Source organism: Pleurodeles waltl, chromosome 6, assembly GCF_031143425.1.
Source record: "Pleurodeles waltl isolate 20211129_DDA chromosome 6, aPleWal1.hap1.20221129, whole genome shotgun sequence".
Lineage (NCBI taxonomy): Eukaryota > Metazoa > Chordata > Amphibia > Caudata > Salamandridae > Pleurodeles > Pleurodeles waltl.
Window position 1 is genome coordinate 830859672 of NC_090445.1, and position 24835 is coordinate 830884506.

Below are 24835 nucleotides of genomic sequence, written 5' to 3' on the forward strand. Positions count from 1 at the left end.
AAGAATAAGGGACAAGAAAAAACACAAAAACACACTACAGTTAAAATATAACACATGAGGAATACATTTAATTAAACATGTTACTCTCACACACTTTTGTTAAAGTTACATATATGACCATCTTCAGGTTTAACTGCACCTCTGAATACCCTTTCAACTTTCAGAGGACCACTGAATTTTGACAACTTATAGGAGTCTATCTGTGCTTTGACTTTAACCCTCATCAACTTTTACAAACAGATGCTTTACTGCTTTGCACTTATCATAAAAAGCTTTTCTCTTCAACTGTGGATCCAACTTGCTTTGCATGCAAGAACTTAGGTTGATATTGGTTTCCCCTTTGGAATGCCATTAAATAAGGTGGGCAAATTACCATACAATATTTCTTCTTGTAACTTAACTCATAAAGAGTCAAAACTGGGGTGGAATAAGGAGAGAACATATACTCATCAACATGTTTGAAAACTGCTTCTTTCCAGTTCCTAACCACAACTTTCACCAATTGAATAGATTCTTTCAATGTCTTTTTAAATCTCTCCTCCTTCCCATTAGTTTGGGCTGGTATAATGCACAACATTTTTGACTACTATTTCTCAAAATTCTACGTTTAAAAAAACAAAAACTTGACTGCGCTTCATTGTCGGAAAGCCAATACCGTTGGTTCATCTCACAAACAAAAACACTAGCAAGGGATTGTGTGAAAGCAGATTTAGAAATTTCCCACAGAAAACAAATCCATCAACACTAGCACGTAAATAGGTGCCCTCCAGTGTTACGTGGACCAAGCAATGTCAAACACTACTTCATCTCAAGGTTCAGCAGATGGTTTACTACAATTCAGTGGAGCAGTCTGATCTTCCTTATCTTGTTACTTAACTGCAATCTAAACATTCACTGACTAATCTCTCCACTTAAGTATCTATTCTTGGCCACCAATAAGAAGGCATCCACTTTTCCCTTGTCTTGCAGAAGCCTTGATGACCTTCATGAGATAAGTCTATCAACCGTTTTCTTAAACTCATTGGGGAACAAGCCTAAAACTTCTAATCAACAGACCACCAACCACAAAAACACATCCTTAATCTTACTACACCATTTTAAAGCATGATTCTACCTTTCATCACATTGGCCTGTGCAAAGAACTGACATACATTCTTCAACTGAGAATCACTGTCCAGCTCTTCTAGCCACTTAACTTCAGAAATACTGTCATCTGTAATGACACATACTTTGATCTCATCTTCCTTCCACCACATCTTTACTTGTTCCATCGCCTCTACATCTACTACAACATGTAAATATGTGACATTGAAATAGAAATCAAGTAAATCAACCACCCGTTTGCACACACAAGAGGAAATGCTATTTGAAATTTTCTTGGTAGAGACCCCTAAAAGAGCCATATGATCGGATTGTACAACAAATTTCATACTTCACAAAAATTGTCTGTTTGTTTATAGCCTGAAATACAGCTATAGCCTCTTTCTCAGTGGTAGACTATTTGTCTTCTGCCCCCCTAAGTTCTCTAGAAGCAAATGTTAATGTGACCTCATCATTTCTTCCTTGAGAATAGCACCCAGGCCCATATCACTGGCATCTAGAACCAAGACACACGGCAGACCAGGAATAAAATTCTTAAAATTCTGAATGTTACTAAGGTTCTCCTTAAAAAATAGAAATTCTCACTGACAGTCATCATTCCACAACAACCAGACTCCTTTCTTTAGTAACCACAAATACCTGAAAACCTACTGGTAAAGTTATATTATATCTTTAGTGGAACTAGGTAGATTAACTGGAATTAGCCAAGGAATTGTTGAGCTGAACTCCTTCATCAGTAAGTAAACTAAAGTGAAACAACAAAATTTACAATTGTAAGCCTTTAAGGTTACAACACTGCTGTTCAAAATTGCCAACCCCTTCACAGTGGTTTGCATGTTATGTTCCACAACGTCACTGTAGACCAACATGTTATCCTGAAAGAACTTGAACCCATCCAGACTCCCGAGCAACTAAGTCATAAGCCTTTGAAAGACTGAAGATGCTCAATATTGGACAGAAGGCATGCAGTTACATTTATAGACTGCAAACAGTGCAAAAGTCAGATTTTTACAATCCTCACCCAGGCACACCTTGTAATAGGCAGAGGTGAATTCGAGTGTAGTAAATAATTTTGCGACAGCCAACATCGTGATCATTTCAGTGATGTTAGGTAATCTTTCTTACTTTACATCTAACAGGAACAAACATTTTCCTTAAAAAAAACATAGTGAACATTCTCATTTACAAAACCAGTTTTGCCAGAAAATACATTAGGAAATGAACTAAACAAAAAGTCAGGAAAAGAGTCTACCTTAGGAACCACTATTTGTGGGCTGGCATTAGGATCAAGTGAGATACCTAGGCGTTTTTGATGAGGCCACCTCAATATAGTATCCCCTTTACTGGTATATAAATTTCGCCAGTTGCCAAGTTTCCTCTGAATTCAGTGTTGGCTTAAAAGAGACCAATTAACTCAAGGGGCTTACCCCCCTAATTATATGGAGTGACACCAGGTTCAAGTAAGGTGAACTGTTCTTTGAAATGGCAGACACCATTGGTGTGAGATACTAATGCTTAGCAGGTAGCTGAATCCATATTCTGTATAGACAAACCATATTTGAGGGATGGTCACAGCATTCTTTTGAAATGTAATACACATCACTTAAAGCTTGGAACACAACATTCTCTTTGTCAGATGATATTTCGGAACTTCTGTCTCACGAGGGTACTTTTGAAATATTCCACATAATTACACTTTTATTGCAATATCTACACATTACTTCGGCTAGGCAGTCTTTGAAGTTGGTTAAGTGAGAAGTAGAACAACATCTGAAATATAAATTTGCAGGCTGGGTTATATTGGAGAATTTGAAATGTGGTTAGATTTGGGAGCTACGACTTGCACGTTACAAGAATTATCCTTCGTTTTGCACAAATATTGCACACAAGCCAAAGCGTGTTCAACATGCTTGACAATGATAAGAACCTCGTGTAAATTAGGATTATCCGTGAGCCATAACTGGGGGGCTGCTGCTCACATTGTTATCCACCCCTCACTCCCTACCCTCGAAACACATACTGATGGAAGCCGCTCGCTTTTGTTGGCATAGACCCCCTTCCCCCCTTACTCACCCTTGCTACCGCTGTTTCAATTACCGGGCACCCAAATTATTTCAATACATTATAACACACGGGACATAAATACACTGAAGGTAGGCGATTTATACTCCCATTCCGCGCTGTACTCCTTTACGGAACTGGTGTCTGCCGGGGTGATGCACAATGGGGCCTTTTTGACATACAGCGCCATTAAACGGCTGCTAAACAAGATTTGGGGCCTCGGCAATAACGAACCCCCTGATTCCCCATTGCTCACCACTATCCTTACAATAGGTAGCGCAAAAGGAACCATAACTAAAATATACAAAATACTATTAGCAGCAGTCTGTACCACCCTGCCGCACGCTAAAGCACGCTGGGACATGGTCCTTCCTACACCATTACCACAAAAAACCTGGATCGCAGCTCTTGCAACGATCAAATCAATATCCCGAAATCCTCGCTTACGCTACACCCAATTCAATTATATTCACCATTCTTACTTATCCCCAGCCGACATTCTAAGAATATACCCAAACACAACCCCGTCATGCCCAAGATGTGCTACCCCGGCAGCCGACTTTTACCACATGGTTTGGAGTTGTCACTCAATAAACTCAGCCTGGCACCGAGTTACAAACGTCATAGCAGACATCTCATCCCTCGCATTATCCCCCACACCAGAGTCCTGCTTATTAGGCATAAGTCACCGTACTAAGGGAGATAAACAGACACACAGATTCATAGACTTAGCGTTTGTTGTCTTCAAACGTCTGATTGCAACACATTGGAAGGCTCCACATGTTCCATCCCACTTGGTTTGGCTGCGCGACCTACATAGTCGTTCACAGGCCGAGGCGCAGACACTCAACCTACTGCAACGCAAAGGTCTCATTGAGGTGGGCCCCGAAGTCTGGAATACCTTTGTGGTGGCAATAGAAGCGAGCGATGACTTGCACCCCCCGTGAATAGTGCACCATACACAAATCTCACAGCCAGGTGGATACGGTCAGCAGGATACTTGTACTGCCTCAATCTCATTTATTGACATTTCTGACATTCTCATTCTTATCCTCAAAGTATTAACGTAACACATCAGGCTGTTTTCACTGTGTACAAGACTTTACGCAGGTCAAACCCAGCTCGCTCAATGCCAACTATGCTCAGCATCCCGCTGAACTCCGCAAAACATAATCCTTGCCCCACCTCTGTCCCCCGCTCTACACACACTTACATATGTCAGCTGCATTCCTTCCTCTAACCTCTCCCTACCTCTGTCTGAGGTAGCAAATATTATCAATGACATTAGTCGTGCTTAGCTGCATTGTTATTCGGCAAGTAGTTGTCGCACAGTATTTAAGCTGTATGTTTCTTCTTTTTCTGCTTTGTTAGCAATATCTTATGTTTGTTTATAATTTGATTTCTTCTCTCTCTCTTTCATACCAGTTAATATGCAACGAGGCTGTGCAAGTTTATATATGCAAGCAAATAATTCGATAAATTGTTAACAGCCAATGTACTGGTATGTGAATGTTATGCTTAATAAACAGATTTAAAAAAAAAATCTGTGAGCCATAACTCTTTTCTGATCTTATCACTTTTACATTTAGACATGAACTTCAGTTAAAATTGCCAAATCTCTCCTGATGTCCAGCCCCTATACAATGTAACAGCATGGAAGTCTTTTTTTAGGGGATATGTTAGAGCCACACACTTTTAGGTAATTTATAAATAGCTGTTTACATTCTGAACATTAACATTTGGTTGAGCTGGTGATAAAAATAAAAGTAAAGGCACAATAATTTTCAAGGTTTTAATGTATAAAAATAACCTTTAAGCGCTGTGTAAGAATCAACAATAAAATGCAACTAGCAAATAAATCACTGGTGTCAAGGAGAAATGTGAAAGGTAACATCAATAAACTGTGGGCTTGATAAATGATGAAACAAGGTTGTGGTTAATAAAACAGTCCTGCCTTTATCTATGCCGAGTACTAGCAGGTTACCTTTGAAGACAGAATATCAGTCTCAGGAAGCAGCCCTGGTAGTTGCGAAGACGTCTTTGAACGGTGAGCAGCTCCAGACTGATGAGATCACTGATAAAATCTGTGATAACATCATCCAGTGGTACCAATACCCTCCTTGTTACGTCTTAATATAATTTCTTTTAAGTAGCTCATTTGTTTTTGTTTTTTTAACTAAGAGTTGTGCCTAAACAACTTCATCCTTAAACTGTGTGCAGTGGAGGTGGCTGCAGATCCTCACCTGCCATGCAAATGACACAGTTTTCGTGCCGCAGAGCCTGGTATGCAAACCATCACACACACCAAATGCAATGCTCATGATATCACCCTTAATAAAACAGATGCAAATACAAACGTAAATAATCTTACAGAATAGATTACATATCACATTACCCTTACCACTTTGACAGAAAATATGAATGTAGTAACATTTGTTGGTTTATGTGTGGTTTAATTATGCTTGGTTTTGGGTGTTATTTATTGGTGTAAATACTGTGCAGTTGTAAGCACTGCACGAACCATTATTTGAAGATAACAAACTAGGGAGGGGGCAGCATTTTGCTTCCTACGTAGACAAGAGCCTTACCCTAGGAAAGGCAGATGTGATCTTTCTGAAGAAGAAGCAGGCCAGGGAGCCATAGTTGCTGAGGCCAAGGTGAAGCAACAATGAATACATTATTAGCATGGACACTTGCTGATATTCTGCTTAACTCTTATTTTAAAAGGGAAGTAGTTGAGAAGACATACACAAACCGAGGCCTTGTAGACATGGTTGAGGACTTACTGGAGAATTTTGTCACTTATGTCAAAGAGGGGCACCTGCTCTGCGGTATCATCTGGCACTGCTAGCAATACAGGAGTCTACAGGAACATGTCATGTTGCAGGGCCCATTCCCAAAAGAGCTACATCCTGACAGAACACCAGGAACTGTAGCCCCCTTGTTTCTTTACATAAAAGGGGGCTGTGAGTCATGACTACTCTGGATCTCACTAAAGACTGGAAAACTTACAGAATCAGAAAGACTACCTCTTAAGGTCAAAGACATTTTGTGCAGGGATGAATCTTTTTTTCCTCAGGGGCACTGATGGAGATTTCCATACAATCTACCCATCCCATACAGCAAACAGCTGATGGTGAGTGAACAAAACCAGATGGATAGTAGCATCAGCCCACTGCATCAGGGGTTGGACCAGGTATGGCCAGACAGTTCTTCCAGCAGCTGACCCAATGTTCTGCCAGAGGAAGTTACTAGGAGTGCATGTACTCCTACTCCTATTTGGGGTACAGCTGCCTCTAGAACCACTATTCATGGTCCTGTTGAGCCAAGAATATTTGTTAGACTTGCTGATGGCTTTCTCACCTCTCTGTAGGAAGGGACAACTTAGTCAGGCTGTAGTCCAGAGTGGCCTCATTATTTGGATTCTACTGGACGGTTACGAAGCAGCATTTCAAGAAGTTTGCTGAGACTTTAGATCGTATATTCTACTGAATATCAGTGCTTCCATTTTCAAACCTGCTCAGATGAGTCACGTGTCCAGGTTTGACTAGTGGTGATTTACCTGCAATTGAAAAAAGGCCACCACTGGGGTCAGGTTCTTGGTAAATACCTCCACAGACCTGGCAGGCTTTCTTCCAAACTATAACTGTCCCCCAAAATGTCTTCCCCTACTGGTCAATAGAGGGCATCAATCTAGCTCTCTTTTGAGGCAAGGGGAGTCAGCTAATTCTTCCACATGAATACCTCTTCTATGACTACCACGTCTCTGATGAACAGGCTTTGCAAGGGTTTGGAGTAAAAGGCATCCGTAGCCTTTATTGCAAGAGAGGTGGAGATCTTGGATACACTGCTTTGGTATCAATGAATGATTTTACTGCAACTAGGCTCATCTTGTCCTGCAGAACGACCTCATCCCCTGAGTAATCTTACATATTCTTTCCACTGAACACAAAGTTGAATACTTCTTCCTGGGCAACTGACTTCACATCCAAGGGCTTCAGCAATGCCTGTCAGGGCATGGATTGACTCCAGTCCCCAGTCCTGCCAGCCAAGAAGAGGTAATTTGTTCCACATCTTCTCTGATCAATGTACCCATCAAACTATTCTCTTACTGAGCATAGTCCAGAAGAAAGGAGTTGTACCCGTCAAACGTGCCAGCGATGGAGCCAGTAGCAGGCCAATATGGCACTGGGGATAACCTGTCTAAGGAACTACATCACAGATATGTTTTCATTCCATATGCTTCAAACCATAAGACGATCTCCTTTACTGTGAGAGGATGCTGATTTACCCTTGAGGTATGCTGCTATTCAACACCATATGCCTATCTCAGAGGGAACTTTTCTGAATCATGAAACTTGCCACCTTACACATGCAGTGGTGTAACGAAATTTGTGGAGGGGTTGCACAGTACAAGGAGCCCCCCCCCCTACCCTGTGGGGACCTTTGTTACACCATTGTACACATGGCCCCAGTCCTCAAATTAACATAAGATGTTTTTATTGCCTGTTTCATGAATATTTTAAGTATACGGTCTCTTCTGCACCTGAAATGGGACCATTGTTTGACATTCACTTCACTGAAACCATTTTAGCAACTTGAATCATGAGTAGTAATTCTTATGTTTCTTGTTTAAGCTTGTATGATTCCTTCTCCTATTTCTCATCTTGCGTAAGTGATTGGTATATATGTTCACCATAGTTTATTGCATCTTTTTAGGGTTTACCTAAGGCACTGCATACGCTGTCTGTTGCGAGATATATTGTTATCTTACAGTGGACATACTACCTGTCCATTGCTTACCATTAGTTGGCATCACTGACACTTACGGTCTTGGTTCTTATTTACTAACTGTATGGGACTCTGTTCCTCATGGTTGCAGTGTCGCATGGTTAAAACCACTGACGAAGCCAATAGGTCCCTAAAGCAAGATCTATTGGCTTTATGAACTATTGTTTTATTAAGGAGGTATGTTTTTCCAGTCTGATTTATTCAACCTTGTTTTTCGTCCTTGGTCCCTTTTCTTCTTATTCCATAGATCATCACCGTCAGCAAACGGATAGTATGAATTCTGAGTGCATTTACAGTAGGTTGAGAGTCCACCATTTGATTACTGTTGGATAGCTTTACCGGTCACTCATTTTCTTGCTCCTTATTTAATAGCTTGTTTTCCTCTACTTGTGTTTCCCTTGTCTTGAGCATAGTCCCTTTCTTTGAAGCAGGCACAATAACTTTCTATGATACTTTGAGTCAAAACTGTAACCACACAAACCGATCTCTCCAGCAAGTGCATTAACCACCAGAGTTATTTAATGTTAATATTATTCCCTAAGATTTAATGGGGACACAAAGATCTCTGCAGCATGTACCTTAAACCCCAGAAAATATTTTAAAATGCAGCCTTTGCAACCAGTTAAGCAAAAAGAATTACAGTCACGTTTCTTCTTGTTGCAAATTTCTCAGTGGCAGAGTTTTAAAAAAATATATAATTTGAGAGTTAGATTTATTAAGATTTTACATCTGAGTTGGGTAAATGTTTTGTTGCCGCTGGATGCAAAATCTATTTTGTCATTTGCAAAGCCATGCAAATTCCCAATTTAAAGTAATGAAACACAGAGTATATCCCTGCCTTGGGTTACCTTGAATCAGGTAGGCATCACATAGGTGGTGCATGGGCATGCGTTTTGACACAAACCCATATTTCCCAAAACTTTTGAACATGGGTTTGTGCCAAAATAGTGCCTCTACCAGAGGCTGGCATAACAAGGAGAAAAATCATTATTTGCACCTGAGGCACACATACAAAGAGGGAATAGCCTCAAAGGAAAGTTTTGTGCAGGAAGGTAAAACTATCCTGACCACATCATAGGCACCCTTACACTATACCACACAGGGTGCCTGCATTGGTGCTATGACGCTATATGTGTGCCAGCACCAGGAGAGAGCAGAACTGTGTCATGTCTTGGAAAATATGGCACTGTTCTGCTCTCTACCTTTCACTCATCACAGCAACTTCACTTGCTGCACTGCATGACATCTTTGTAAATCTGAAACCAAACTGCAGACTGTTTTTCATTACTCCGCTACTTGTGAATCCACCCCCCCTTTTGTTGCTGTACCTTGACCCCCAGCCTTTCCAGTTCCAGCACTGCTGTAAGGATAAGACACAGCAGTAGCAATGCTGGAAAAACATTTCCAGCATCCCTTGCATCCACCCTTTGATTTGTTCCAGTGAACCAGCGCCAGAAGCCAAGAAGAAATCATCACATTTGGGCTGTTAATTCCTTCCAACCATTAACTGAAGTCACAGGCCTAAGTACTGATCAACTTTTACTTGTTAAATCTCATAATGTGCTCAAATGTATTAATGATAGACCTGCTGAGCATACGTGTGAGGTCTTAAGATCTGATGTCACTTTTTGTGATTTCACTTCCTCTGAGGTGAGGTCATCACCTGTGTCCTGTGATGTCACATGCCTTGTTACACGCCGTTATGTCACGTGCATGCTGCCTAACTGGTTAGTCCCCACGGTTCTGTTTTGTAGGACTCGTGCTTTGTGCACATTCAGACACTTCCATATTCTTTTTTAATTATTTTCAGAGTTTCCAGAGTGAAACCTTTTTGAGATATGATAAGATATATGTTTGCTTTCCCTCGAGTGTTTTGATTTTTTTTAGTTTGCTTTTTATTTTTATTTTTTTTTAAACAATGCTTTACAAACATTGTAAAAGCCAAAATCGTGACACTCGTATTAGAAAAGTGAGACCTATTGGCTTTGTCAACGATTGTTGCACACAATCACTGGAGTTTCTGTGAACATGCCTTGGCATCTCGTGCCTCTAAGAGCTAGGGACCTGTAAGTAGATGTGTTCTGACACTTGCGTACTTCCCAATTTCTAGAGAGGATGTTCACTTCCTTCTAAGCCTCCCTCCAACTCACACCACCTCCAAACGTGTGGGTTTCTTGTCGTTCCTGTTTTTACTGTCTGTATACTTTGAGCAGTATTTTTGTTGAACCGCCCAATGTGGCCGACACAGGAACCCACCAACTGTGTTACCCGTGACATATACATCTACGTTTTAAAAAAAATGTATTTATATATAGACTCCTTTATTAGATCACCACGTTGGCACATATTTTTATCATCAGCTGTTTACAATGCTTTGAGGAAATGCCTTTTAGTGTTCTTGTATCTTGCTCCTTTGCCTCTAGCATGCTGTCCATACCAGGTAGGTCCTCTTTCCATTTTGGTCTCATCTGCATATGGGCGGCCTTTCTATTGTCATTACGCATTTTGTCGTATGCACTAAGCCCCATACTTTCCATACAGATTTGTGTTTTTACATTACCACCTTAGATACTGGCACATTTTTGGCATATTTTAGACGAGTAACTACTTTAGCATATGTGCCTCCATTGGGTTGTTTAACGCATAATCCTCATTATTGGGGATGTCAAGAAATGGTCACTAGCAGAAAAAGTTATCTGCGCAGCCCCTTGAGACCCCAGTGCTTACTGCCTTACTTTTCTTTGCAACCAGGAAATCCAACGTCTCCTGAAAGGCTGGTGCACACGCAAGCCGAGTGGTTGTAGAGGAATTTCAGACTTGATGAAATTACCCTGAGTACAGATATGCATCGGACATATGTGCCCCAAACAAGAGAAAAGGAGGTTATGGAAGTAAGCTGCTGCAAATGCAGCTGGTCACGTCACACGCAGGGTGACAGAAGGGACATCATCCTAATGTTGCTCTGCTATTAGGATGATAGCTGAGCACAAGGCGCCAACAGAAGTGGAGGGGGATTGTTGCCCCTCTGTTTATTGCCCTGAGTGTCAGGAAGTGAGGATTAAGGCCAAGGGGTACTGAATGGGGTCACCTGGAAGGGCTGGGCCTCTTTGGTGAGTGATGGTAACCTCCCACCCTCCCAGCTACTTCCACACAAATTAAAAATATTACATTGCAATAAAAATATCATTTTCTTTCAGTGGTTCCAGTTGTCATCACAAGGCGGAGTTACAGCACGATCCTAAAGCTTAAAATAACTAAAAGGTCCTCCAGATAGTGGAGCTTAGAGCCAAAAGGCTAGTCCTCTGATCACTGGGAGTCATTACAGTGGGGTCTTGGATGATGTGACAGGATCCTTAATCCCTCAAGGGACAGCTGAAACCCAAAGCAACTGTGGAGACTGGCCGAGGTCTCGGTCTGACTTGTAAGGAGTACAACACAATAGTAAAGTGTACGGTGGCAACCCACTGTAAATGAATGAGGTGTAAAGAATAAAAGTGCTCTGGCTTTCTCAGGATGGGTGGCAGCTGTTCGAGGAACTCAGTGTTGACACCTGAATTGCCTGTAAGCTAACCCAACCTGTGTAATCAATAAACTTGTGCATACTTTAACGACAAAGACTGTCACTGTCATTTATGTTGCATGCACTGTGTAATATTCAAGGGTCTTTACATTCTCAAAGGGCTGGGGGTAGCAATGCTATGGCCATTGGCACAAACTGCCCAGATTAAAGCCAAAACATTGCTGCATAAGCTAACCATGCCACATGGGAAAACAACAGCAGACACTAGCATGTAGAAGGTATTGGGGCGTTGCCCTGCATTCGGAATTTGCTGATTGTGATAGAGTGGCTCGGATCCATACAATTTCACAGGCACATGGATGGGATATGCACCTCTGGTGATGGCATGCAGACGTTACAGGCACAAAAACTATGCATTAAGACCTTAAGAAGCTGCTTCTGGTCCTACTGGTAAGTGGAAGGGTACGCTTAGGTTAAAAACTGGAAAGCGCAATGGCATGAGTTCTAAAATATAGCTTTGAGTTGAAGCCTTAATTGGAATCATGCAAGTTATTATATTGGTGTGACAAGAGTTGCAAAGTAAACATGAAAAGCACAGGAAATGTTAGTCTCGCTGGTAGTTATTTTATTTTTCACTCCAAAAACCCTAGTGAAGGTGCAGCATCTACCACATGTATGTAAGTCACCCTCACTGAATGTGTGCCAGTAACCCCATAAGTGTGAAAGTACTTGATCACACTGCCATCTTCCCTTGTACCAAGCAACTTGTTCTGGCCACATTCAGTTTTCAATGTCCAGGGAAGGGTGATCATCATTGAATAAGGGAAGCTCTCACAAGACAATCCTTTTCTTTTCTTGACACTGCCTGGCAATATATGGTAAACTGTGACTTACCATCTAGGCATAGGGCTTTAACTAGGCGTTGCACTGGGGGGCCAGTCTTATCTCCTATGGCGTGCTGACCTGGTACCTCACACCAAGAGGTCAAGCTCTCTTGCCTTGTTATACTTGCTATTGAGGAATGAACAGGGTTGAAAGTCGCAGCCTGACAATGGCCTTCCAGGTTCGTACTCCATCTCAGTGGTTGACTGACAATAGTGGAAATTTCTACACCCCGGTGTTACGCGAAGGGCAAAATAATGTGCAGTGCTGCATTTACAAAAGTTTGGTTACCGATAAAGTCATCGGCAGCACTCACTGCGGTGCAAAAGTGAGTCAGCAATGTCATGCGTGAGATTTGTACCTGCCCTCCAGTAAATAAATTCTATGTGCAGGCAGTGCTCATTGGTAAAATGCACAATAGGTATAGTTTCACATAAATTACTGGTAATACGCATACGAAGAGCATGAATTCTTATTTTGCTCATTGATCCCACTTATTTTTATTTAGCATTAGGATGTCACACAGACCCAAGTCAGGCTACATTAGTACATTTTGCTGTGGAATTCTAGGGGGCTTAGCGCTGTCTCCACCCCATTACTACCCATCTGTTTTCTTTAAAAGAGGTTTGGTGCTACAAGGTAAAGCCATGGTGCACTCGCCTAAGCCTTTCAGCGTAAAAAGGTTGTACTCGTTTTCTTCCCAAAAGGATTTTGAACTTCAACAAATTTCAGTCAATGCAGCTGAAAACCCTCCAGCCTGGGACAAGAAGTCCTCGCAAACTAGACGTAAAGCACTCCAAGCACCTTTTTTTCTACTGTAACATAGGTCACAGAAGCTCCTGTGTTTAGAGAGACTATAGCCATGTGAATAGCCTCATGAACATGCTTGTGATATGAAAGTGCAAACTGCCCTCCCCGAGGCAAACCTTCCAGGTGGACCCGAAAAGCTATAACATTATAGTGGAAAATTGCTATTGCAGAAATATATTTCACTGCCACTTGGAGATCAGTGGATTCTTTTTTATTGTGAAGTCTTGTACCCAGGTGGGAAAATCTAAAGAATCAGTTTCACTAGTCATTCAAGTCTTGGTATTCCCTCCCACACGCCTTTTGGGCCCCTTGCTTGCTATCCTACTGTGGTGGTTATGGATTAAGATGAAAAGCACATGGCAAAGTCGGAAAAGTCCAGTTTGGGTGGGGCTGCTCCTTACTGGCGAAGATTACTAGTGCTTAAGATCGAAGAACGCATTGCCACCCACCACGTTTGTGCTATAAGTGAGTATCTTAAAAAATTTAACTTACCAATCCCTGTATGGAAGAAATCTTTTGTAGAGCTTCAAACAGAACTGAAAGGCTAGGTAAGTGAACAGCATGAAGAGTGCTTTAAAATGAACGCCTGAAAGAGGCACCATCTCTATTCTGGCTGCATCCTCTTCCTAGGTCCTTTACCAAACATTTTCAATATTTTATATTTAATTAGAAAAGCAATTTTAAACGGGTCCAAAGGGCACGCAAATTTAGAACAGTTGTAATAAACAGGAAGACCATACCCAAGATTGAGAACTGAGTTTTTTTTATAACAAAACACTATTTTTCAGACAACTAACAATTGTAAAGAACACAGGAGTACATTCACGGAAAAATAGGTCTTTATGAAATATGAACATACAATCTGAAAACATCAATGCCTGGTTTGTATTTTACAATGGGACTTGGCGTAAGCACTGTCATAAAAGGTTTGGTCCATTCGTGATGTGTAGTTTGGTACATCCTGAGAATAACAAAAAACATTCCGGTATGATATTTGATCATTTACACGAATAAGTCTGTAGTCTCATTTTGTCTTTTCACTTTAGCTTTTCAAACAGTTTTTAAAAGATACAAAACAGAAAACTCTGCCCGTCACCACAGAAAAGCTACAAAGGCAGACAAGCACGCCCTCGTAGTGAGTACAAAATATTGTACATTTAATGCAAATCTTGATCATAAGAAATGTTTCCTTGGACGGCATGCCCATTATCACCAAAATTATAACAAAAATGAAGATCTGTGACCTGATGTATCAAGGGATTTCTGTGTCTATGGGTAAATGCGTTGATACATAGGAGCCACAATGTTGTATCAACGCTTGCTAACTGGGTAAGGGGCAGCATTTCTGAAATTCTTCATACAAAACAACATTTCTGAATTTCCACTCATTCTCTCTTTAGCACAAAATATGAAAAGGTCTTACAACTGAGACTATAAACACTTTTGGCGTGCGTCGTGCAGGTGCACAGCGGATTCAAAAGGAGCTCGTTACTCTGCAGAAACTCACTTTAGATTAGCAGTGCCCTTGTGGGCCCAGGAACCTTGGATCTGTTTATACATACGACAATTCAAGTATTTGGTTTCTAAAAAAAAACCACTGTTAACAGTAATATTTCGTGTTTTTATATTCACTTTAAATCCTGCCGGATTCTGAGCACAGTACTCTGTTCTACAGAAAAACCCTGGCCATACTCCTCTCCTCTAGTCCACTAGGCCGCTGCCATCTCACCGAAAACTCAAGTTCTGCTAGGCCTTCCTGTGGCAGTCACGGATGGTGAAAAAGAACGACTATAGACTGCACAAACTGTTGATGGGATAGACAACACAATCTCAATGTAATGCCATGATATAAAGCAATAGGTTTAGCCAGAATTACCTTGTTTTTAAAATAATACAAACATATACTTTACAAACCTGAAGGCCCAAAACAAAATGGGTTCATAACGGCAATAATTACATTTTGGACAAACACCGAGGCACTTAACATAATCTTACTTTGATTTATGTAGAATGAATTGCAATCTCTGTAGGAGTCAATGTGTTGGAAGTTGCAGAGCGGTCGCTCAGGGTACAGTGATAACTCAGTTTTTATCAACTGCAGGTGATCCATGCACAAACCAGATGACATGTCTGCAAGGAGACCTGCCGGTGCAGTACAATACACATTAAATAACTACTACCTACTGTGGACCTGAAAACCTATTTTAAAGGGTTTCAAAATGCAACTTGTTTCCCAAAATGGCACACGAAAAATATAAATAATTCACACCATTTATGGGATGATGAGATTGGCTCAGCCAATCATAATTCTTAAAAAGTTGCCATTAGCTCCTGTTTGCTTGGATCCTAGGTTTAGTGGCAGAGCCATGACGTAGACAGACAACAGTTATGTTTTTAGCCTGTGGTGGGCGAGACTCAGGAGACTTGTACTCATAATATGTCGATGCGCCTTTGGGCATTGAAGAATATTAACTGTCTTTTGCCTTATTACATGCCTTCCCCTCAAATCCATAATTCAGGGTGTGAATTTAAGAGGAGGTAACACCATCAACAGAAGGCAGAAACCCCTCTCAGTATGTTGAGCAGAGGGCAAACATGCCTTAGTAAACAAACTAATGGTGACCCTATGTAAAGTGCAATACATGGGCTCCATTATCTACCAAAACCAGCAGGGAAAACATTACTGTATGAAACTCAGATGTAGACTATGGCACAAGCGAGTATCGGTTTTCCCTGTATAAACAAAACCGATTTTTGAAGTTGAATGTAAAGCTATGGCGGGAACAAGGACACTATTAAGTACCCATTTCACTGTTCTTAACATGTATAAATGTCATAAAAAGCACAGATATTCAAATACATTTTGTCCCTGAAGTGTAAAGGTTAAACAGTACATGTCTAAAAAGGGCAGAGAAAAATGGAATTGAGGTTGTGTCATTTAGAACAAGTTGTGATACAAGGAACCTGAATGTCAGATAATGAATGCAGTGCACTGAAACCTCAATCCAAACAGCTCAATAAACAAAAAGTGTTGCCACTGAGGTTTAGGTCGTAGCACAGTTTGGCATGATGAACATTTTGAAACTGAAACTCAGCCAAGTGAGAATACAAAAATGCAGAAAATATGATTTGCAGTGTTATAGCTCTTCAAACATATATCTATACAGTAAAACAAGATTATAACGGAGTTTTCTTTTCATTCAGATATTATTGTCACCGTTCTTTGGATATCTCCTGTTTTAGGAAAAGAACAAGCACTGTAATCACTGTAATAAACGATTCTCAGACATTTCGAGTTGTTAAATAAGAAAAGCATGTCACTTAAAACTTGCATACTCTTTAGAAGAAAATAATTACAACATGCCGTAGAGTTGGCTCAGTGCTGAAAGGATTTCTCATTCAAGTTGGAAATTAAAAAAAAGACAAGGACCAAACAAGATTGTACTGATACAACTGTGTACAGCTTTTCATACCAACAAAAAAATAGAGTCTAATACTACACTCAAAATAAATAAAAATTGAAATATTTCTGGAACCCTGTAAGCTTCAATTCACTATAATTGGAGGAACGGAGGTACAAAAATAAACATTATAGTCAATAAAAATGTTTCTTTCCTTTAGTACAAAAAAACCGTTCCTTTTCTAAGCATTGCACAAGAGAAAGGAGAGAAAACACTCACAGCAACCCAGTACAGGTGTAAGAACAGTATTGTTCATCTCTTCCTACGGAGGGACCAGCTGCCACATGCTTACTGGCAAGTGATGATACAGGGGGAATATGCTAATAAACAGGAATAAGATGGACGCTTAACAATAGCTCTGTGCCTCAGACCACAAGGATGGCAATTTCCTCTTTATGTTACAGTCCAAATGAGTAGGTATAATCATTTATACGGTCTATAGAAATGGTACACAAACTGCTCAGAACTAAGTGACTAGTTAGAATGTCAGATTAAAAGGAGAGACTAGTCAATCCATTTTCAGTGGTAATTACAGGAGAAAAAACATTTGCTACTACTACTCTTTGAGATAGCCCCACCATAAGAGAGTTTTCTTGGTATCAAAACTATCACTTGATCTCACAGCAGCTCTAAACTGCAGTAATAACCACAGGGAGAGTTACTTGCATAGGATCGGCAATGCTGTTAGTGTAAACCTTCCTTCCCATGGCTAGTGAAATTTCCTAAACCCTGTGAATGACTTTGAGACTAGATTACACAACTTTCAGTTCAGTACACTATTGTTCTCATCCATGAGCAGTATCTACAGCTCTGCCCCTTCCGATCCTCCATCCTCTTTAAAGTACTCATCACCCCCGCCCTTGGTTATGATCATTTATATCCAAAGTACTGACCAGAAGTGATCACAGAGTGTTTGTAGTGTGAATTACATCACCCGGTAAGGCTCAGAGACTTTCTATGCTAAGTAATTGTCAGCTCCGTTTGGATTTGCGGCACCCAGATTCCCAACTCAAAGGGAATTATAACCAGGACCTGTAGAGGGTGTATGTGGCCCTCGGTAAAGTAAACATGGATACTTCTCCCAACTTTCCCCTGCACAGATTTAGTTCCCGGTCATGCGTCTGTACCTCTTCCGATCTCTAAGTCATTTGTAAACACTAGAGCGCATTGCTAAGCTGCAACTCGATATGGATGTAATTTATTTTATTTGCTTATAGATATGCTTCCTCCTGTGTGCCCCGTCTCTTCTTTTTTTAATGATTTCTTCCTTCCAAGCTCCACAGTATCAATCTGTTGCTACTTCTCTCCCCTCCGATATGCTGTATTTACCTTTCCACTTGGGGCATTCAGAGCAGACGTTTACATAAGGGAGTTAGGGTTAGCTTCTTCCTGTGGCATCTTCTCATTTTGGGCCTGGAAAGGATCAAGGGGCAGAAACCTTATTCTCAAACAGAAGCACCACTCCTGTGGGGCTAACTCCATTCCTCCATTTATCTCAAAGACAACTCAAGGTGCCTTCGTACAGGCACCCTGGTGTTTACCCCCACAGTAAAAAAAAACAAAAAAAACGGGCTAGTCTAACTCTTGGTTTTACTCAGACAAATTAAGCAGGGTTGAAACCGCTGGTCATATTAGGCTAACACCTCCTGGGTTTACCCCCAGACAACCTTAAACCGGAATTGCGTGGTACCTCCTCAGTTCAACCCCCATAATTAACTCTGCAGATTGGGCTAACTACATTTCTGGCTTTATCTCCTAGACAACGTAAGTAGAGTTTAAATAGTTGCTCCTGGGTTGACCTCACTGACAACCAGCAGTGTGAACTATACAAATACAATACAAGCATACTTGCTGATTTAGAGGTAGTTAGGGTGACACTTAGGATTATGGTCTATCGCCTCTGACCTAGCCATTACTATTACAACAAAGAAACAATCTTGATGATGGATACGGTGCAGGCCCAAATCAGGATTTCAATGCACTATCTCTGGAGCATTTAGACCAGATGACTTTCAGGACAGCCACTTCTCCCTAACTGCGCTACCTGAGGGGGCTGGGTTGTCTTATTATTAAGACAAGCAAGACATGAATTACTAGTGGAAGAAAAGAAGCATGTTGGTCTGGAGTTGGTGTGCTGCAAAAGAAAGAAAAGCCTTTACCTTGTCCACACAATTTAGATACAAAGACATCTTTTTAGATTAAATATGTAGATGGTTTCATTCTAGAGTTCATATTATGTCAAGAACAGAAACACTGAGAGGCTATTTTGGCTGACATGGAATTCAGAGAGGACGCCTGCAACAAAAGATGGATAACGAATGAAAACCTTGCTTTTAAAAAGAGATGTTTAAGGAACTCTGACCCTCCTAAACCTGAAGACTCCTCAGTATTATTAGATCTGTGTGACCAGTCAAGCAGTAATTGACAGAGTGGTGCATAAGTACTCTACTGATTAGAATTTTCTTTGAAACTTGTTATTGGGTTGAGCTTGTTAGAGGACGAGTACAAGTCCGGGTGATGAAAGGGAATTGCCACATTCCGGCAATACAGGTGACAGTACTGAAAGGACAGGTGACGATTTATGAAGCTCCTTGACCGAGACAAGAAGACTTCAAAGCTGTATAACTGTGTAGACTGACAACAGAGAAAATAATCTCGGACCATTATCTCTGTAATCGCTAGCTATCTCCAACTGCATGTTTCATAAATGGAAAAGGAACTACTCCTGATTGGCTCAAAGAAATATTAAAAAAATATATACATATAACCGCAGCAGTACCTTGCCCAAGAATGGAGTATTTTGTTATTGTATACTTCTTCAGTGACTAATAACAAGCTTTACTTCTTCATTTGATAAAATAGAGTTTGTTATTTCACATCTTTCAGGGTTCTGGGGTCCATTTTAGCAGGAGGATAAAATGTGCCACAAACATCCCAGAGATCTAAGCTTTTGAGATCTTAGGACAACAAATCCGTTCCTTACATATCACAGGCAAATCTATGTGCACACTGTAGGAGAAAATATTTGTAACAGTGAATAAATGCCTCTAGATGTACGTTATTTGGCTTTCACCATAACCTAAAAGTATACCTAGAGAGCGACTGCTGTAATTCAGCCACAGGTGTATGCTGTTTTGTCCTGAATGGTGGGTGGAACAGGATGTAAATGTCTTTAGAATGTCCTGCCTGGAAAAGGTCTGAACCAAGTGACAACTTTAGGTAGACTCAGTGGAATGACAAACACTCAGCAGATGCCATCTCTTACACATTTACCAAGTCAGGAAAGAGGAAGAAAGTTTCTGTCTTGTAAATAATCTTGATGAAGGCAGATTTTCGAGTCTTTGACTATTTCTTAGATCACTTGAGAATAGTTTGCACTAAAAAAATGTATTCCCAAATCATTCTCATTAAAGCTCGTACAAAACAGCCACCACTCAAAATAGTTAAAATATCAACAGGCGATCCTTCTGTCTTTCAAAAAGACTCCTCCTTGCTTTGCATGTTAGTTAATTTGCATGTAGCTGCAGCAGTGTACACTTTTGGGCAGGGGATGAAACTGAGGTCGAAGGCAGAGGGCAGTTTACAAAGGAAATCTTTACCAACCACCAAATCTGTCTGAAAGAATCTTTTGTTCGGGTTGACAGGTAGTAGACACTGGTTTTATCTGTTGAATAAGTCATTGCACTACTTAGATCAGAGGTATTGATCCGTCAATTAAAGAAAACACTATAAGGATCGTAAAGAGAGGAATGATCTGGAGGCTGAAGAGGTAAATTTATGCTTTCAAACCTTGATCTACACATCCGTACCCTTACAGATCCTAACATAAGGATGACTGCCATAAAACACAACATCCAAGTATATGGGTTCAACTGATTGCTAATAAATGGCACTGGCAAAAAGATTGTTCATGAATGTCAACACGGCTTTAGAATTTGACCTCTGAGAACCTTCCCTGAATTTCTTACCGGAGGATACAAATAATACATAGGAGGAACAGGTGGGCTTGTTTCAGCTTTGACTTTCTGTTGTAGGGTTATTGTTGGAAGGGTGTGATTTGTGAGATATTTAGTGGATGCAAATTCAACCTTAGGATTGGCTTATGCTGGGTGGGGTCCTAGATCTTTTCCCTAGCAATGGAAAATGATTTATGCAGTCTCAAGTAAATAACCCATTGGACAAACTATTGACTGACAGCTTCTTTCGTTTCCTACTTAAAAACATCCTGACCAAGTTCCTCTGATCTGGACAAGAACCCTCAGAGTGGTAGAAAGAAAATATGAACGCATTCACTTTTAACTGTCTTGCATGTGCTGTCACTTTTAGTGTGATCATTTCACAACCAAAGTACAACAGTGGTGTTCCTTGGTGCATGAAAAGAAGGTCTGCCATCTTTTGGTGGCAGAGACTCTTTCTGGTATCAGATGGAGGAAGCAATGTATGCATGCTAAGTGGGGATTTATAAGGGAACTGTGTTTTCAAGTCTGTACTCCTTCAAGGATGGTATGCTAACCTTTTATGCTGGAAATCCCCTAGAGCGGATAATATTAAGAAAAAAAGCTCTTTTCAGTTTGGCAATTGAAAATGAACTGTATTGTAGACAACAGTCCACTTAAGGGAGCAAATAAATAAAAATAAAAAACAATTAACTAACAGTTTGGCGCGCCTGAACCACAAAAGAGTGAGGATGTAGAGGAGAGCCAGGTATGTATAAATATCCTCGCACATGCAGTTATGACAGAGGCACATACAGGATTTTAATCTCCACTTGCTCAATATCCACATTAGATGGGGTGTGTGAAGAATCTAAATAAGAATAAGTATTTCACACACAAAATATTATTTTATGGGATTATGCCGAAACTTTTCATAACGTTACCAATTTATTCTAAAGCTATATCTGAAAACCTATAAAAACAGTAGATCTTCATGCGTTTGCTTAGCTCTGAACTGGACCATTAGCGTGTTTACCATACAAATGCACTGTTACATTTATATTTCTTGTACTGGAAATTATTTTTCTTGTAGAGAAACCCTTTCTCCTGTAGCCCATTCAAAATAAAGAGGCATTTCAAGATTTGCCACACAATTTGTATTCTTACTCAATGTTTTGCAACTTAACTTTGATATGCAAATTGGGTGTGATCACTGGTCATATTTGTCAATGTGACTACCACATGCATACTAGGTTTGTGGTTTATCAACACATTCCCAAATATTAACGGCTTACCTCTCCCATTGAAATAAATACGCTCCCACTGCACACGGCAGCTGTGGAAATACTGCCATACTCATGGACTTTCTGTAGTCATAAGTGCCATCTATGAACATAAATGTCTGTAGACCATAATTCTGTGAATCATGGGTTTGCAAATGGCACTTCTAGGATTCCTAAGCAGAACTTAGGTGCACACAACGTTTTGTGAATCAGCCCGTTAATAGTAATTTTGGATATCGAAAACTGAGTTAGTGTACAAATGTCATGTACATGTGGCATAATGTTTGGGGGCTGTGCGACGTCTAATACAGGCAGTAAAAGTATGCAAAGCTTGGCCCTTGTGCTACTAGACTCAGAAAGCCAGCTACCAGGTGTATAAGAACTCCCATATTAATCAAATACGCCAGCATAAATAATAAAATTAAATTCTTATACCCAGTTTGTCCAATTTTTGTGATACTGTTTTCTTGGAAAATCGCTTTTCGCTAAATTTCCTTTCATAAAAACTTGCTTAAATAAGTAGAGATGTCTCTCTTGTGTTAGAAATATTGAAGTGCTTGAAGTGCGGATTCAAAATGTCACTCTCTTTACCCAGTCTTTTCTGAAATGGTAACAAAGTGAATATACATTTGATCCAAAGGCTCACATTCACAGCAGATTCTGCAATTCACAATCAGTTGGTCTTGCTTGTTAAATGGTCTTAATGTCCTGAGGCAGCCTGTTCTGGGACACTGCTTGGCGATGAGCCTTCACTGTCTGGAGGCGTTTTCCATGTAGGGTGAATCGGGACCACATTAAGAGCTGAAGTAATGCACATGTGATTGGAACATAGACCAATAGGTAGAAGCAACCCTGGCGGAGAGTAGTTGTCCATACTGCACTGGCTTCGAGCTGTGGCTGGGCACTTACAACATTATTCATGGCATCCCGCTGGAAAATGTCATGTCCTGAAATAAGAAGTACAACTATCAGAAACAGATCTGTACAAAGTACAACAATCTACTCTTAACAGTACTGGCATGACTTGTTAATCAACAAAAATGCTTTGTTTCACATTACTACTGTGGTAATTTTACAACCTTTGTCATCAATGTAAAAAGATAGAGCACTTGACTGAAGTGAAGATAACTGTCTTGTAAGAGGCATTCATGATGATCAGGACTAAATGGAGGAAACCAAAACAAACTGGAAAATCCAGATGGCAGCAAAATCAACTGCAGCAAAAATATACTTGCAGGAGAGATAAAACAAATTGTCATGATGAGAACACTAATCTGCTGTTTGTGCAATGCAAGATAAAATTGGATTACAGAATTGTCCGAAAAGAATTTATCATGTTGGTGCATTTCAAGATAATTGTAATCATAGGAAAGGAAATAGAGGAGCAGGAGAACATTTAAAATAGAAATAATGAAAGCAGTCGAAGAGGTGGTCAGTTTTCATAAGCATTTGATAAAATGAGGGAAATACTACCTCCAAGAGGACCCAACCCATTTGAGATTTTAGAGATGGTGGTAATTACACACACATTTAAGAAAAACACATAACGCTCTAGCAAAATTAGAACAAAATAAAATGGTGGCAAAAACAGAAATGGAAGACAATTACACTGTCCTCATAATGTGAGGTAAAGGAATTGGAGGTAACACTGTGATTAAGTAGAACACCTAGGTCAAATTGGGACAATGAGCATTTACATGGATATAAAATGGCGACACCAGTAGCCTTACGGTAGTGAAGGATAATTTTACTGGTATAGTGAGAATGCACAATGGAATGGCATCTGTTCCAGAGTCTTTAAAGAGCCTTCTTGATCATTCATCAGAGCCTTTAACAACATACTCTTTTTTTCAATTCATACAGTTTCTTAAGAAGTTAGGACCAGAACATCTAGATGAAGGTACAGACTTTTATGAGTCAGTCAAACTCTCTTAGCGTGCAACTATCAATCTATTATCAATCTATTTGGTCTACAATTTGCATATGGGTGATTAGTGGGCGTGACCCTCCTGGCCCCTCTCTGGAGTATAAAACAGACCACCAGAGGTATCAAGTAAATGAAATAGAAGTCAGAAACCATGTTAGAAAAAAATAAATAACTATCTCATTTCAATGAAAAATGAATAGGTTTGTTCAGAAATGATTGGTATCTGTGAAGCTACCTCCAAAGTAAGAACTTTCTTGTCAAATCTGTGAAAGGGCTCTCCTGGAAGATTCAGCAAGGAGACAATCTCCCAAAGATGACTGGGGAATCTTGTTGAGAATATCCAACCTTTGAGACCTTTTAGGAAGCATTGGTTCAGTGGGAGCTTACAGTAAAAACTTTCAGGATACTTTCTAAACTCAATAATGGCTAAAAGGGAACATCTAATCGAACAACAATTAAGACAACATTTGACTATGCTTAACAAGTTTAGCGTAATAAACTCTTCCAGGAGAGAGGGGATTGGGATTGTGTAAAATGTAAAGACAAAACTTTGTCACCTTTTTCAAGCAAGGTTTGGTGGACTGAGGTCTGGCTCCTTATAATTTGCATCAATCTTCCGCTCCAGTGGTCTGTACTCTGAAGACATTGGAAGCCATGCTACCAGGCTGTGAAAATATCTATTGCTCTTGTTCTTGATCAATGGGTTATCTCAGCAAGGATATCTGAGGGATGGGTGAATTGACAAACAAGAACTAAGAACCTTCTACCTAAAAGAACAGTCCAGAATCTAGTGTTTTATAGTTTCACTCTACACATACACAAGTGGAAACTGTCATAGCAGAGACCACTGTCAAATTACTGTGCTGACCTCGGTCAAGAGCCATTGGCCGCAGATCTTAAAAGTAGCCGATGTTTCAACAGCATGCACTGAACAACTGCTGTGTACAACTCTCTAGCCACAGTATTCATTACTGAGGATTACCTGGAGAAGATTATTTAGTTGGAAAGAGTATCTTCTGATGGGCAAAGTTTAGCCAAATTATTCCCAGTATACCCTTTGTTCA

General features: G+C 40.3%; 1 protein-coding gene across 1 annotated transcript in view; it reads right to left on the reverse strand.

Moving 5' to 3' along the window:
* Positions 1-14028: 14028 nt before the first annotated feature.
* Positions 14029-24835, reverse strand: part of MFSD13A (major facilitator superfamily domain containing 13A) — a 168336-nt gene continuing 157529 nt past the window's right edge. The window contains exon 9 of the mRNA XM_069239515.1: positions 14029-22791. Coding sequence (XP_069095616.1) covers positions 22535-22791 — 257 coding nt within the window. The 3' untranslated portion in view covers positions 14029-22534. The remainder of the gene's footprint in view (positions 22792-24835) is intronic.